A 15,911-nucleotide genomic window follows, 5' to 3' on the forward strand; every position below is an offset into this window, starting at 1 on the left:
TAGTAGGCCTTTATCGCGACCCCTTTTATATGAACAACCTGAAATGACAACCTGTCATCAAGTATTATCATGAGCAGTTTTTTTCTAAAATACGCAAATACATGAAACAATTTCAGAATGAACTTCCTTTCTGAATTACATTTTTACATTTCTTTACCGTGAATGCCTTAATTCTTAGTATCTCTTAGACTACATGTATAAGTAGTCCTAAGAAGCTCTTTATAGATCTTAGTGGCTTAAAGCAGGACCGAAATGGGGCACATATATAGTACACTACGTTACAAAAGATAAATAAAAAATACGTCACATATAATACGATCCCTGAACAAGTTCACGTTATTATCATCATAAACGCGAGGCTTAATGTTCTATGATTCTTGTTTGTGAATACGTGTTCTATGTCTTTGATGTTTGCCCATTGCCACTAAACCGGGTTTATGTTTAAACTTTTTGCTACTGAGCATGTTTCTGTAGCTTTTTGCATATATATTAAACAAAGAGATGTAACCGTTGCGTGTTTTCATTAACAAAAATGACTTTTTATGGTGTTTTGACGAGGCTTGTTTCTGCAAGCTTCTTGTTGATCCTGACTTTAAATTTTTGTTTATTTGCATAGTATGTATATTCTTAGTTTTCAGCTGTTTTTATAAAAGTATTAGCGTTTGTTATTCCAATAACAAAATATTGTAATGTTTTCTCGTTATTCAAATCGTTATTATTTTACTTAAGTCTCGAAATCTGACCGATACGGTGTCATTAGGATTTCGGACAAGTGACTTTCGGATATTGTATTATTGACTTACCCGATTTAATGAACTGTCAGAACACATGGTCCAGGGTTCTCAAAATGTTTGAGTTGAACAGGCCAAATTGAATTTATAACAGGCTTTCTAGGGGGGCCCGAGGGCATGCCCCCCCCCCCGACTTTTTTTATAACAAGAATGCAATTTCCTGCATTCTGAGCCATTTAGGGTACTGTTTTTCTAGGAGTTCTGAAGTGAAAAAATAAATTAAAAAAACACTTATAATTCAGACATACATATATATTTTGCGAATCCTATAAGTTCCATCATATTTGCAGTAAATTCAAACATTTCGGCCGTGATTTGAAGTTTCTCACACGACGATTATTGACTCTGATTTTTCCGATAATCTTACAATCTAGACGCAGAAGCGGTAAACACGGTAGATGGTTAACTAGCCTAGAGAAAAATGGGATCATACGTATTCGACTGGGCGATTTAAATACAATACATTGCCACGCGACTTTAATCTCAAGTTTAACTTACCGGTATTAAAACATGTATTGAAATGTGTCGTACATGTCGGCTGCATATCAAACGGAAAAATGTGGTGTGCTCGTGCTCTGACGTTAGAAAGTGTATCGTTTGATCTGCAGCCGACATAGGCATGACACATTGCAATACATGTGTTATTTAGTTATCCTTTCGCAGGTGTTTGTGATGGGATGGGACTTGCATTAGGCAAAATAAAAAACAATTAATTATTGCGGATTTATTATTGTAACGATTAATGAAATGGGTTTTAAAACCTGCCATTTAGCCTGTGTATACGCAAAGCCTAATCATTACTATATTAGTAAAAAGTAAGGTTTATTTCGGACGAGGAAAAAAAATAACTCGGCGAACAATATCCGAAATATTTGCATCATACAGTCAGCAAAATGTGTCTCCTGTGATCTACCAAGTGTTTGGACCGATTACATTAATCTGCAATAACAGCCAATTAGAAGATATCGAGTGTTCATCGTAGCGAAACATTTATTTTTTGCAGATGGTCGCGTAATTCTGATGGTTGTAGTTTTGCCACTTTTATTGGGGTGTCTATGTTCTTTTTTTGACATTGACAATGTTTTCTTCTATCAGGTAACCATAACAGCGCATGCGCGAATTACGGAGAATTCTTACCAATACGATTTCGAATCTGAAGACTCTTACATACGCCGAAGTAAGAATAGATAATCAGTATTAAAATAGGTCAGAAAAGAATGTGACCTTATGGTTTCTACAACAATTCTAACCGGCCGATTTCTGGTTTTAACCGGTCAAATAGGCTGGCGGCCGGTTCATTTTGAGAACCCTGCATGGTCAGACCTTTTTTAAGACTTCCATAATGGACATTGGCAATAATTCGAAACTTGTATTCATGGCATTGTGTATATACAACATGTACAAGTAAATGGTGTAGTCTAAGGGCTCAAATTTAAACTTTTTTCCTACTTGCAATTTTTCGCAAGTGGGTAAATTTTCAACTCACATTTTCATAGGGGTTCTTACTTTTTTCCAAAGTATTATATTAAGTTAATTAAGCATGCTATGCCATATAATATAGTAACAAATGTCAATACAAATGTATTACGATTTATTAGTCTGCTAGTTTCTTTTTTTTATCAGTTCTGAAAGTGCTAACCGTGCGTTTTAGAAATTTGTCCATTCTGACATTAATAAATGATTTATATCTGCAGACGACACATTAAGGGAAATCCTCAAAGGGTATCGAATCGCACACACTAAAGTGGTTTCTTCCCTTTGCTGTACTTCTCTGCTTGTCAAGGGAGATCACTGCGTTGGAATTTTGTGTAATGCAAATGTGTACTACGTCATCAAAATTAGCACTCGCAATCAGTGTCACAAAAGCGTTTAATGCTTATCTGTTTTGCATTGTAAAGCGTCTAAGCTACATGATATTCGTTGCATACTCATTAGCGTTCGTACTCTGGTATTTTGTTTTGACATATGGGACTCGCAAATTTTAGCAAGTAGATATTTTATGAGGTCGCTATCGGCAAAACTGACTCGCGTTTAGCGAGTATGCGAGCTTAAATACAAGCCCTGAGTCTGGTATAATAAAAATACAATCGTGTTATCTTCACAGTAAACAGGGTTTTTTCTTATTAATTACAAGATCTTTGTTATCATTTAAAAAAGTATTTCTCTCTTGTCATAGGATTCAATAACTGGAAATATTTGTATACAGAGGGATCTATGTAATAACAACATTTTAAGAACAGTTAACAGAACAGTTAAACTGCAATAACATGAACAGGCGAGAACTGCAGATTGGTCGAGGTCATGGCATGGATGTACCACCTTTATTCCTTATTTTTTCTTATCGAAAATACTGACGATAACCCGAAACTATTAGTCTGGCACTCCAGCACCATTGCCGGTACCTAAAACATTAATCATACTCAGAACTTATGAATAATGGAGACCTGTCATAATTTCATAATTTCCAAAAAATGTTCCAAAAATAATCATAGAATTGACAGGTGTAAAATTTTCAGAAGTTGTAAAAATTGAAAGAACAGGAAGATAATGAGGTGTGATCATGATATGAAAACCGATAATTTTCCTTTTCTAAAGCATAACTTCAAATATTCCTAATGGAATTAAATTAAACTAATGAAAGAGTTATTGCCCTTTGATACTTTTTCTTGTCAACAGCGTAACTTCCAAATTACTCAATGGATTTTAATTAAACAAAATATTTTGGTTAAGCATGATAAGAGGAAACACAGTGTACAGTAACTAAAGGAGTTATGGCCTCTTTTCAAAGAGATACAATGTAGTTTTCCATTCCTGTGTCCAGGGTTGTTCATCATTTCTGTGACAGCTCGAAGTTCTTTTGTTTTATTTCTTTTTTATAGGTGACCAAAGCTCTTGCCATACAAAAAAAGACACAGACATGTTTGTGTGTGGAGTATGCCGTGAATCTTACAGTAGCCTTGATCAATATTTAGTGCATTTTGAAGACCATAATATATTTCTGGATGCAGACAGACATACATGCATTAAACAGGAAAGTAAAATAACATGCACCAGCTGTGAACAACAGTTTTTAACACCTTGCTCATTGCATGAACATTGCAAAGATCATGGATTAGATGGAACTTATATCTTTGATGGCTTAAGTAATACAGCCTTTCCACTCGGGCATGAGTGCGCAAAGGACGACACTAGATTGGCCGATGCAGCTGATATTGTTATTGAGTTTAGTGAGCTCTTGAAAGAAGACAAGGACTGTTCTCTGCTTAATGAGTGCAACAGCTTTTTAAAATATGTGTCTAAAAAAACGAGACAGAATTTGAAATCACCATTGTCTGATGATAATGGGAAGCGTAGAAATAACTGTAAAGTCAACGACAAATCTGTAAAATTAAAGCCTAATGCTGTAAAGAATAAACATGAAAAGGTTAGGTATTTTGAGACTAATGTTGAGCATAAACATGACTATGCTTTTGAGGTTGAAAAGAATATTACTAACAACTTGACTGTGGTAAAAAAAGAAGTTATTCTCACTGATTTGGCTATAAAACCTGAAAAGGAAACTGATAATGGTGACGATACAGATGAATACGCAATTGACGCAGATAGCTGTATTCTCCAAGAACGCGACACTTCAAAAAACCTTACAAAATCATTTATGAAAGCGAGGAAGGTTAGCGGAAGAAACGAAAGAAAACAAAAAGAAAAACCATCTGTATCTAGATACAAAATTAAGAAGAGAATAAATGATTCGAGTTTGAAACATGGTAACAACGAAGACGATGTTAATGTGAAGATTAAAAATGGAATTAAATATATTGAATGTGATATTTGTGGGAAGGACATACAGAAAGTACTTCGAAAACAACACAATAGGATCCATAGCAGCGTGCGACCATTTAAATGTGAGACATGTGGAAAAATGTTCAAGCGCATGGTTAATTTGAAACAGCATATACCTACACATGAGGAAGTGAAGCCATATTACTGTGACCAGTGTGGGAAAGGTTTTGTACTCCCTTCACAGTGAGTAAACCTTTTCTGTTGATCACATATGTTTTTGTTGTTATTGTTGTTGTTGTCATCATTGTCTTTGTCGCGGCAGTTGTTGTACCGGGAAAGTTTGTTTTTTTGTCTAAAAATATGAGCAAGTCCCTTTACAGCTGCACTCTCACAGACTGAACGTTTTGACACCTTTTTAGAACCATTGATGTACATGTAAGACTGCTGACAAAAAAATTAGATGGCAGATTTTTATATTTAAGTTCAAAATTGATGTTATATGCATTTTTCTTAAACCATAAGTAATGGTGTAAGACATAAAACATTAATTTTCAAACGGAAATATGCAAATCTGCGAATTTGATCTTTTGTCAGCAATCATTTATCATTGGTTTGCAGATATTTACGAAAACATTTAGAATTTTTTTTTAAAAAGGTATATCTGTGAGAATGCAGCTTTAATGAATGTAGTTCTTCTTTTAGGTTGAAGATACACATCATGTCCAACCATTCTGGGGAGCGGCCACACAAATGCTTACATTGTGGAAAGGCATTTGTAACCGTCTTCAGGCTCAATAGACACAGCTTAAAACACAATGGTATTAAAGTTTATTTCAAATGTATTTGTGCTCCATTTTTGTTGAGCCTGTCTGTTGGCATCCGTGTCACACATTTGTTAAATATCGATTTAATTTGAACTACTTGTTGCAGAGTCTGAAAACTTGGTATGCACATTGGTCGTGGTCAGTCGATGCCTCTTTAATCATGGCGACCTTTTCGATTTAACTTTGCAAATTGATATTTTTTTGCTAAATCGTTTCTATTGCTTTAAGTAAAATGAAGTTTTTCAGCAGTTTCCCAAACAATTGAGATCTGTTCTATTGTGAGTTATCTTATATGACTGAGTTGAAGGCATTAATACCAAAATCAGCCGATTCTGAGACAAAAACTATTATATGTCAAAAATGTCAATCTGTGAGAGTGCAGCTTTAAATACTATCAATGGAACAGTATATGCCAAGGTGGGAACCCCTACATGAACTGATAGGATTGTTTTGAAATTTAGGAACTCTGCTTTTGTTGAATTTGCAACATTGTTTGTCTCTCGTCTGTTGGGTATTAATCATTGTGACTGTAAACAGTTAAATATTAAGGTACTGGACTTGTCCCTTTAGTTTTAGTAAATATGCCGTCCTTGTCTGAAGTATCGTTTCTATTTGCTTGATTGTTCAGGTAGCCTTAGTGCTTTTGTCAACTGCGTGTAAAAACCTGACCTTCACATTGTCCAAGATATTCTTATGAAACTTGGTACACATATACGTATTTTCAGGTATACTTGTGATAGCTTTGGTGGTATGGTCAGCTGGGTGCAAAAACTTGACCTTCGCATTGTCCAAGATATTCTTATGAAACTTTGTACATATGTTCAGGTATTGTGATAGCCTTGGTGCGATGGTCAGCTGCATGCAAAAATTTGACCTTCGCATTGTCCAAGATACATGTATTCCTTTGAAACTTTGTACAAATGTTGCCAGACAATACACAAATGTGTAGTTATCAGCCCGTATCTTGGGGTTAATAATCGTTGAGTTACGCCCCTTTTCCTTTTAAAAAACAACAACAAACAATCAGCAGCAAATATTAGCATCTGCCTTTAATTCTCTTGTTACGTTTAAAATTATTTATACTTTTCAATATTTTACCAGAAAGGCAAACCCAGTGCGACACTTGTGGGAAACAGTTTCTGAATGCCTACAACCTCAGCTGCCACATTAAAAATCTCCACAAGAAAGAAAAACGCCACACTTGTACAATCTGTAGGAAACAGTTCTCCACAAACTATCAGCTCAAATGTCATCTCATTAAACATGCAGGTTTGGCATTTATTTTACCTAAGTCTATGGTTATCAATATATTAAAACCAATTTCAATAACGGTTTAACCTGAAAATACCGAGCATAGTTCAGAGTGATACAAATTAAAATCAGTTAGTTGACAGAGAATTTTCATATACATGTACATATATTATAAAACATTGATGTTTGAACTTAAGGTATTGACTATTCTTTCAAAGCAAGATCATGATGGAAAATACTTCCTTATAAAGGTTGTTGAAAAAAAAATCTTAAGAAATCTACATGATTTATTTTTCAGGTGTTCGTCCATTCACATGTCCACTGTGCCCACAAGATTTTGTGGAAAAGAAAGAACTTCGACGTCACTTAAAAATACGACACAACAAGGATCTGGATGAGAAAGCAGAATTGCCAGGTAAGAAACAAATACATTTTAAACGCGTATGAAGTTTGAAAGAGAGATCATTTGGAAGTACAAAGAAAATCTATCCAAAATATGAAAAAAGCAGACTCACTTGGATTGAAACAGTTCATTGAAAAGGTCATATGTGACACACTGTCAGCACCACCAACCATTGAAACAGTTCATGGACAATGATCATATGTGACACACTGTCAGCACCACCGACCATTGAAGCAGTTCATGGACAATGATCATATGTGACACACTGTCAGCACCACCGACCATTGAAACAGTTCATGGACAATGATCATATGTGACACACTGTCAGTACCACCAACCGTTGAAACAGTTCATGGACAATGATCATATGTGACACACTGTCAGCACCACCAGCCGTTGAAACAGTTCATTGGCAATGATCATATGTGACACACTGTCAACTGCACCAACCATTAAAAAAGTTCATTGACAATGATCATATGTGACACACTGTCAACTCCACCAACCATTGAAAAAGTTTATTGACAATGATCATATGTGACACACTGCCATCACCACCGACCATTGAAACAGTTCATTGATAATGACCATATGTGACACACTGTCAGCACCACCAACCATTAAAACAGTTAATTGACAATGATCATATGTGACACACTGTCAGCACCACCAACCTTTAAAACAGTTAATTGACAATGATCATATGTGACACACTGTCCTCACCACAGACCATTGAAACAGTTCATTGATAATGATCATATGTGACACACTGTCAACACCACAGACCATTGAAACAGTTCATTGATAATGATCATATGTGAAACACTGTCCTCACCACAGACCATTGAAACAGTTCATTGATAATGATCATATGTGACACACTGTCCTCACCACAGACCATTGAAACAGTTCATTGATAATTATCATATGTGACACACTGTCAACACCACCGACCATTGAAACAGTTCATTGACAATGATCATATGTGACACACTGCCATCACCACAGACCATTGAAACAGTTCATTGATAATGATCATATGTGACACACTGTCAACACCACAGACCATTGAAACAGTTCATTGATAATGACCATATGTGACACACTGTCATCACCAAATACCATTGTAACAGTTCATTGACAATGATCATATGTGACACACTGTCCTCACCACAGACCATTGAAACAGTTCATTGACAATGATCATATGTGACACACTGTCAACACCACCGACCATTGAAACTATTCATTGACAATGATCATATGTGACACACTGTCAACACCACAGACCATTGAAACAGTTCATTGACAATGACCATATGTGACACACTGTCCTCACCACAGACCATTGAAACAGTTCATTGACAATCATCATATGTGACACACTGTCAACACCACAGACCATTGAAACAGTTCATTGACAATGACCATATGTGACACACTGTCCTCACCACAGACCATTGAAACAGTTAATTGACAATCATCATATGTGACACACTGTCAGCACCACAGACCATTGAAACAGTTCATTGACAATGATCATATGTGACACACTGTCCTCACCACAGACCATTGAAACAGTTCATTGACAATCATCATATGTGACACACTGTCAGCACCACAGACCATTGAAACAGTTCATTGACAATGATCATATGTGACACACTGTCCTCACCACAGACCATTGAAACAGTTAATTGACAATGATCATATGTGACACACTGTCAGCACCACAGACCATTGAAACAGTTCATTGACAATGATCATATGTGACACACTGTCCTCACCACAGACCATTGAAGCAGTTCATTGGCAATGACCATATGTGACACACTGTCCTCACCACAGACCATTGAAACAGTTAATTGACAATCATCATATGTGACGCACTGTCAGCACCACCAACCATTAAAACAGTTAATTGACAATGATCATATGTGACACACTGCCATCACCACATACCATTGAAACAGTTCATTGACAATGACCATATGTGACACACTGTCTTCACCACAGACCATTGAAACAGTTAATTGACAATCATCATATGTGACACACTGTCAGCACCACCAACCATTAAAACAGTTAATTGACAATGATCATATGTGACACACTGTCAGCACCACCAACCATTAAAACAGTTAATTGACAATGATCATATGTGACACACTGTCCTCACCACAGACCATTGAAACAGTTCATTGATAATGATCATATGTGACACACTGTCAACACCACAGACCATTGAAACAGTTCATTGATAATGATCATATGTGACACACTGTCCTCACCACAGACCATTGAAACAGTTCATTGATAATCATCATATGTGACACACTGTCCTCACCACAGACCATTGAAACAGTTCATTGATAATCATCATATGTGACACACTGTCAACACCACAGACCATTGAAACAGTTCATTGACAATGATCATATGTGACACACTGCCATCACCACAGACCATTGAAACAGTTCATTGATAATGACCATATGTGACACACTGTCAACACCACAGACCATTGAAACAGTTCATTGACAATGATCATATGTGACACACTGTCAGCACCACCGACCATTGAAACAGTTCATTGACAATGATCATATGTGACACACTGCCATCACCACATACCATTGTAACAGTTCATTGACAATGATCATATGTGACACACTGTCCTCACCACATACCATTGAAACAGTTCATTGATAATGATCGTATGTGACACACTGTCCTCACCACAGACCATTGAAACAGTTAATTGATAATCATCATATGTGACACACTGTCAAGACCACCGACCATTGAAACAGTTCATTGACAATGATCATATGTGACACACTGCCATCACCACAGACCATTGAAACAGTTCATTGACAATGACCATATGTGACACACTGTCCTCACCACAGACCATTGAAACAGTTCATTGATAATGATCATATGTGACACACTGTCATCACCACAGACCATTGAAACAGTTCATTGATAATGACCATATGTGACACACTGTTAGCACCACCAACCACCAGCTTAAGCTGTATGCATTTGTTAATAAGCATTATAATTCATTTATTATATACATATTCAATTACTCTGAAGGAACAAAAATGAATACTGATATAAACTACATTGTTGGCGATATTGAAATACAATTTTGCCTGTCTTATCAGCTGTCCGCACATACAGTACCGATGTATTTGCGTACTATTTTCCTTCATTCTGTTTAAGAACTTAATTTGTTAGGTAATACTTGTTGTGTTGGGGGAAGCTTTGGTTAGGATTTTGTTGGGCTTATTTTTATCATGAGAAACAATAAAAAACTAAGGAAAAAGGCCCATGTCAGAACGTCTGTCTATCAAGCAGAGATTCTGTCTGGTTCACCCTGTCCGGGTTGTTACTTTTTCGTGCATGGAAGAATTTCAAAATAAATTGGTGTATGTGTTTGGTGCATAAAGACTGGCAAAACCCCTGAGCCTACTTCAAAGTTCAAGGTCACACTTTTATGTATTATGGGATATTGCATAAATACACATAGAAAGGGTAAAGATGGTTGTGTCTGGGCTTCAACTTTGTCATCAAGGGAGGGACTTTTAAATTTTTTGGAAGATGTGTTCGGAACATCAAAAGGTCAAGTTCACACTTATAGGGTTGTCATTATGGATTCAGGTCTACCATCATGGTGTCTGGCGTGTACCTAAAGGTTATGTAAGCTCTTCCTGAATTTAGGCATATTAGTTATGCATAATCCATTGAAATGGATGGCACTTCATGGGAATTTGTCACTTACTGTGGCAACTGTTGTTTAAAAAAAGTATTATCATAGCTTGAAGTTACAGATGTTTGAATCATTCAAATCAGCAACCTTCTGCCATTTCCCTTGAATCAGCCAAGCTATGTTTATAAAATTTTAAATCTGCACTTTCACAGATTGACCGTTTTGACAATTTTTCTCTCTTTTTTTGTCTTGGAATGAGCCATTTTTTGCGTAATGACTGGAAAACAGTTATACAAGACTGCTGACAAAAGATCAGATCACAATTTTTTATATTTTGTGTAAGAAAAATGTAATTTTCGACAGTTTCCCAAACCTGTTCTATTGTGGGTTATCTTATATGACTAAATTGAAGGCATTGATACCAAAATCAGCTGAGACAAAAATTAAAAAGTAAAAGCTGTCAGTCTGTGAGAGTGAAGCTTTAAACTGTGTTGCAAAGTTTGTTGAAACTAATTCTAATTGTACGGAGCTTATTCAAAACATTTTGTACAAGTTATGGTGCTAAAAAACAAAGCTTTTAGTGTACATGTACCTTGTTCTTTTTCTTTCAGATCTTACAAAAGTTCTAGAATCTGTACAGGCAACTTTGCAACTCCAGTACCCTGGCATCAACTTAAACATTGGAGGACTCGAAGACAGCGCCAAGGCACCAGAGAATTTAACACAGCCTGGTGGGAGTCTGGATGGTGAAGAAACAAATATACACGACCATTCTGTAGCATTTGGCCATGAACACTTCAAAATCGATACCAGCGCGTTTGTTTATGACGCTAATAGCTAAGGGAACAAAGTCACAGTTATGTAATAAGATAAGCAGCAAGTTGAATCTGTAATTGAAAGTCAGAGATAGAATGATGGTAGTCACAAAGTTTATAAATGAACACCAAATATGAACTGTGCATTTTTGTCGAGCCGTCGTGCGGTGGGCGAGACATAGTTATCACAATGTAGGTTCTGTGTATGTGTATACGTCAGGTTCACCATGATGAGGCCGCGTTTCACACACAAGACTCAAGTGTGATACTCAAAGGTCAAGGTCATGCTTAGAGGTCAAAGGTTGGAATATGTCTGTGTCAAAGGCTCTTTCGATGGGCTCGACATGTCCTCTGTTGGTGTGTACCTAGTTATATTGTAGAAGTTCAAGAACATGAATCAAATCGGTAACCACAGTCTGTGTTCAATCAGGGCTGGATTTTGTTAAATGTAGGAAGATCTTTTTCTTCATGCTGATTTTGGTATCAGTTTTAAAATATTTCTATTTTTGTAATTGTATTCATTGACATTCCTTACTCAAATACAATGTATGTATACATCTTATGATATTATGAATTAATGGGTTAATCTTTAAAACTATTATCAATTCTGCAAAGTTAACACTTTAAGTTTAAATTTTGGATATTTTACTCAAGTTTTAGATCGTATAAGCTTGTTTGATATTTGATGTGTTAAAGCTTTATTTTACGATTGTGTATTACAACATTATATTTATCACTGTTGTTTGCACAATGTAACACAAGAGTGTGGTCTTTTGTTGTTGGAAAACTGGAGTACCCGGAGGAAACCCACTTGTCTGGCTTGATAACCAGAACCCAAACTCACATGTGCCCTCATGCCGGGCATCGAACCTGGGTCGCTTTGGTGAGAAGCAAGTGTGAGCGCTAACTGGACAGCGTTGGTCTACAGTGTTACAGAAGAACATTGACCATAACTCTAAAACAGTGATAAACTGTCAGATGACATTCTGTGGGAAATGGAGAACTATTCATTTTGACAACGAAATTTTTTATCCATACCGAGTGATAACGTTATGAATGTATTTTTCTATATTATAATAGGAAACAATAGTGTATGTTAAGTATACTGAGTGAGCTATTATTGGTTTATAATGAAATAAAATGAACCCATAAATGACATAGTTTACAGTTTTATTACTCAACTATATAAAGTTTAATTAGAAAGGCTAAAATGCTCACAACGTTTAAATAGACAAAATCAGGCTATCTTTTAAAGTGGCTTTCAATCTATTTGCACAATTTGTCATAATGTAAAAGGCTTAATCATTTAGTGCACGGCAATAACAGAGGACAATTGTCTGTGTCTGTGTAAGATAGCAATCTAGATATCATTCTTTTTTATTATTTTTTTCAAAGAAATTGTTGAAACATTGTAAAGGTATTGGCGTTCTTATCATAATAACTCACAGACCGTTAAAGAAATCTGCATGAAACTTGGTATTCATGTTTATAATAACAATATCCATATTTGTAGAAAGTCCCGTAACTCCTGCTAAAATATGTTCATTCGTGCCTCCTGATCGATTTAAGATAAAGGACTGGCTACGTTGACATCAACCTGTGGTGGTTCTTGTTATTCCGTGCATTGCATGCATACACGTACATTAAAAATATATTCATTTTAGAATTTCTGGATTTTATTCAGTACAAACTCCTATTTTCTGAGTGTTTAGTGCAAAAAGAAATGAAACGGTTAAAAATTAAAGTTATTTTTCCCCTACAAGTTTTAGAAACCTTCTACATCCAAAAATGGCTGTACTATTTTGACAAAGTTGAGTGTCATACAAAAATAAGAATTGAGAAGATTGTTTGGAACTTTTTTTACTTTTGCAAATATGTGATATCACAAAAAAGTATATGCCAACTTTTTGGCGAATATAATGACTATTTTGGTTGTGTTATTTTGTAAGATTAGACCAAGGTGAACAATTAGTTATGTCTCTCCCAATGAATTGAGGACGCAGTGACCTTGATGTGAAAAAATGGTTTCCACTTTTATATAAATTGGTTTACAAAACCGGCGGGTCTAATTTTCCGAAAAGTACAAAAAAAAATAAAAAATGAATTTCACTAATTTTTCAAAATTATTTTCACGACCGTATTGACTTTGGTGCGAAACGAAAGAAAAACGCACAGATAAGAATACGAATGCAGTAGATCTCGACTGGTTTGTTGTTCCATGGCCGTATTTGCCAATTTATAGTGATAGCATGTGAGCCAGTCGACTGTTGTGGCAGCGCCGATTGCAATGGCGGAATTGACGATAGCAGTCATTCTTTGTATGAAATAATTAATTAAAATATGCAGGAGTTGTTAAAATAACAATAGCAATAAACATTGGCAAATTTAACAGCCGACACAAACAATAACTGTCACGTGATTGTTGTTATTCCCCGCCAATTTAGGTCATGAAAATATTGTTGTTTATAGATAAAAAATAAAATTGTCAGCGGCTGCCATCGAATTAGTAGACACAAATATCTGTAAATTATGTGTGAGAAAAACATTTTATAACATTTTATGGTTAAATATCAAATAACAGTGCACTAAGTGTGAGTGGTGAAATCGAAAGTAAATTTTTTTAAGTTGATACCGGTGACCTAATTTCACAAGTTCGGTCGATGGTGTTTATGGATTTAAAATCACAAAATGGTTTGGAAATACTTGTTATTGAGTCAATGTAAAGCTTGTGTTTATTCTAGATTACATGTTTATTCATGTTTGGGTCAATAGTAGAGTAAAAACAATGAAAGAGTTGAACACATGTCTCAATGACATTTTAATACTAATGCCAGGAGTTGTGTGCAAAACATTTAGATAAAACAACACGGAAAACTATTTTGAATAAGTCCATTTCAATTTGTAATTAACTTGATATTTCACTATAAATGAGAGTTGTTGTTGTAACCAAGGAATACTCTTTAAAATGAAAAATAAACAAGCATGAAGTATAGATGCCCTGTGAACTCGTGTATAGGCAAAATGGTGGAGTTGGGAGAAGATGAAAATATCCGATACATAATTATGGATTTCTCTGTTACTATCATTGGTACATAAAGTTAAGTCACATGCTAGATTTATTATTTTGTTATGTGATTTTTATGTACTGATGTGGTAATTTGCTGCAAGATTTGAATTTGAAATGGATTTGGTGAACATCCCATGGTAAATATCCCGGTCCGAAAATATCTGAACTTAGCATGGATCGGGTTACACATAACTAGGACCCACCATGGTAAAGGTTATTAAAACTCAAATCTAGGTCTAGTTTGGTTTTTAGTTTTTCAGGAATTGCTATCACAATGTTAAAGCCCAAATGTCTTCATAAAATGTTACTTTCTTATTTACAAAATTGGTAATTATTTCACGTTATTGGCATTTTCCAATATTGAAATAACTGTAACAATGTTTAGAAAATATTATGTATTGTTTTAATACAGTGCAATTTTTTGTATTTTAATGCGTAAAATTGCCTTCTCTTTTTTCAATTTAATATTGTTCAGTTTAGTGTTCTGCATTCACTTTTGCTTTAGCATACCCTTGAAGCTTAACAAATGTCTTGCTGAGTGATATTCAATGTATCTTTGATAAAACGTGTAGTTTATACATGTAAACATGTTTTATAGTCAATTTCATTGATGTTTTATAAACACAGTATGTAAGATTTAAACTGTGTGTTTAATTAGAACTTTGAAACTTTGAGTGTATTAAAACATGCATTAATAGCAGTTTAAAAATTTAAAATGTCATGTAAATGATATAAATTTTCAATGTTTTTATGTTGTTCTCTGATTTTTACCCTTTAAGAGTATGTTTTGTGACTTTTTTCCTTTTTTTTTTTTTTCGACCGCCCGGTGGACATTTTCCCCAAAAATTCTTGTAAACCAAAAAATAAAAAAGGAGTGGCCTAACTAGAGATACAAAAGATAGGAAGTAACAAGTTAAGTTAGGAAATGAATTAAAAAGTTTTATGAATACCGCCCCCTGTTCTATTGGGAGTAGATATCTTACAAGACCTAATGGAATGCATTGGTGCCAAAATAAGCTGATTCTGAGACAATTTGTTTAAAATGTCAAAACTCAATCTGTGAGAGCGCAGCTTTATATGTGCCGGAAACATCATTGGCACCATAGGGTTTTTAGTTTTCTATGACGGATTGTCATAATTCTGAATAAGTATGTGTTATGTGAACTTGTTCGGAGAAAAAATAATTCGGATTTGCAAAACTAAAGGATCGAAAATTATATATATATAAAAAGGATGCCCGTACAACAAAAAATAATTTTTCA

The 15,911-nt window shown here is 35.2% G+C and overlaps 1 protein-coding gene across 1 annotated transcript; it reads left to right on the plus strand.

The window, feature by feature from the left end:
• Positions 1–547: 547 nt before the first annotated feature.
• Positions 548–15,371, plus strand: LOC128232013 (zinc finger protein 208-like). Its single transcript, XM_052945350.1, has 6 exons — positions 548–615; positions 3,671–4,814; positions 5,274–5,389; positions 6,497–6,664; positions 6,945–7,061; positions 11,379–15,371. The coding sequence occupies exons 2-6, from the start codon at positions 3,709–3,711 to the stop codon at positions 11,606–11,608; spliced, it is 1,737 nt and encodes a 578-aa protein (XP_052801310.1). The 5' UTR covers positions 548–615; positions 3,671–3,708; the 3' UTR covers positions 11,609–15,371.
• Positions 15,372–15,911: the final 540 nt, after the last annotated feature.

Source organism: Mya arenaria, chromosome 1, assembly GCF_026914265.1.
Source record: "Mya arenaria isolate MELC-2E11 chromosome 1, ASM2691426v1".
NCBI classification, from domain to species: Eukaryota; Metazoa; Mollusca; class Bivalvia; order Myida; family Myidae; genus Mya; species Mya arenaria.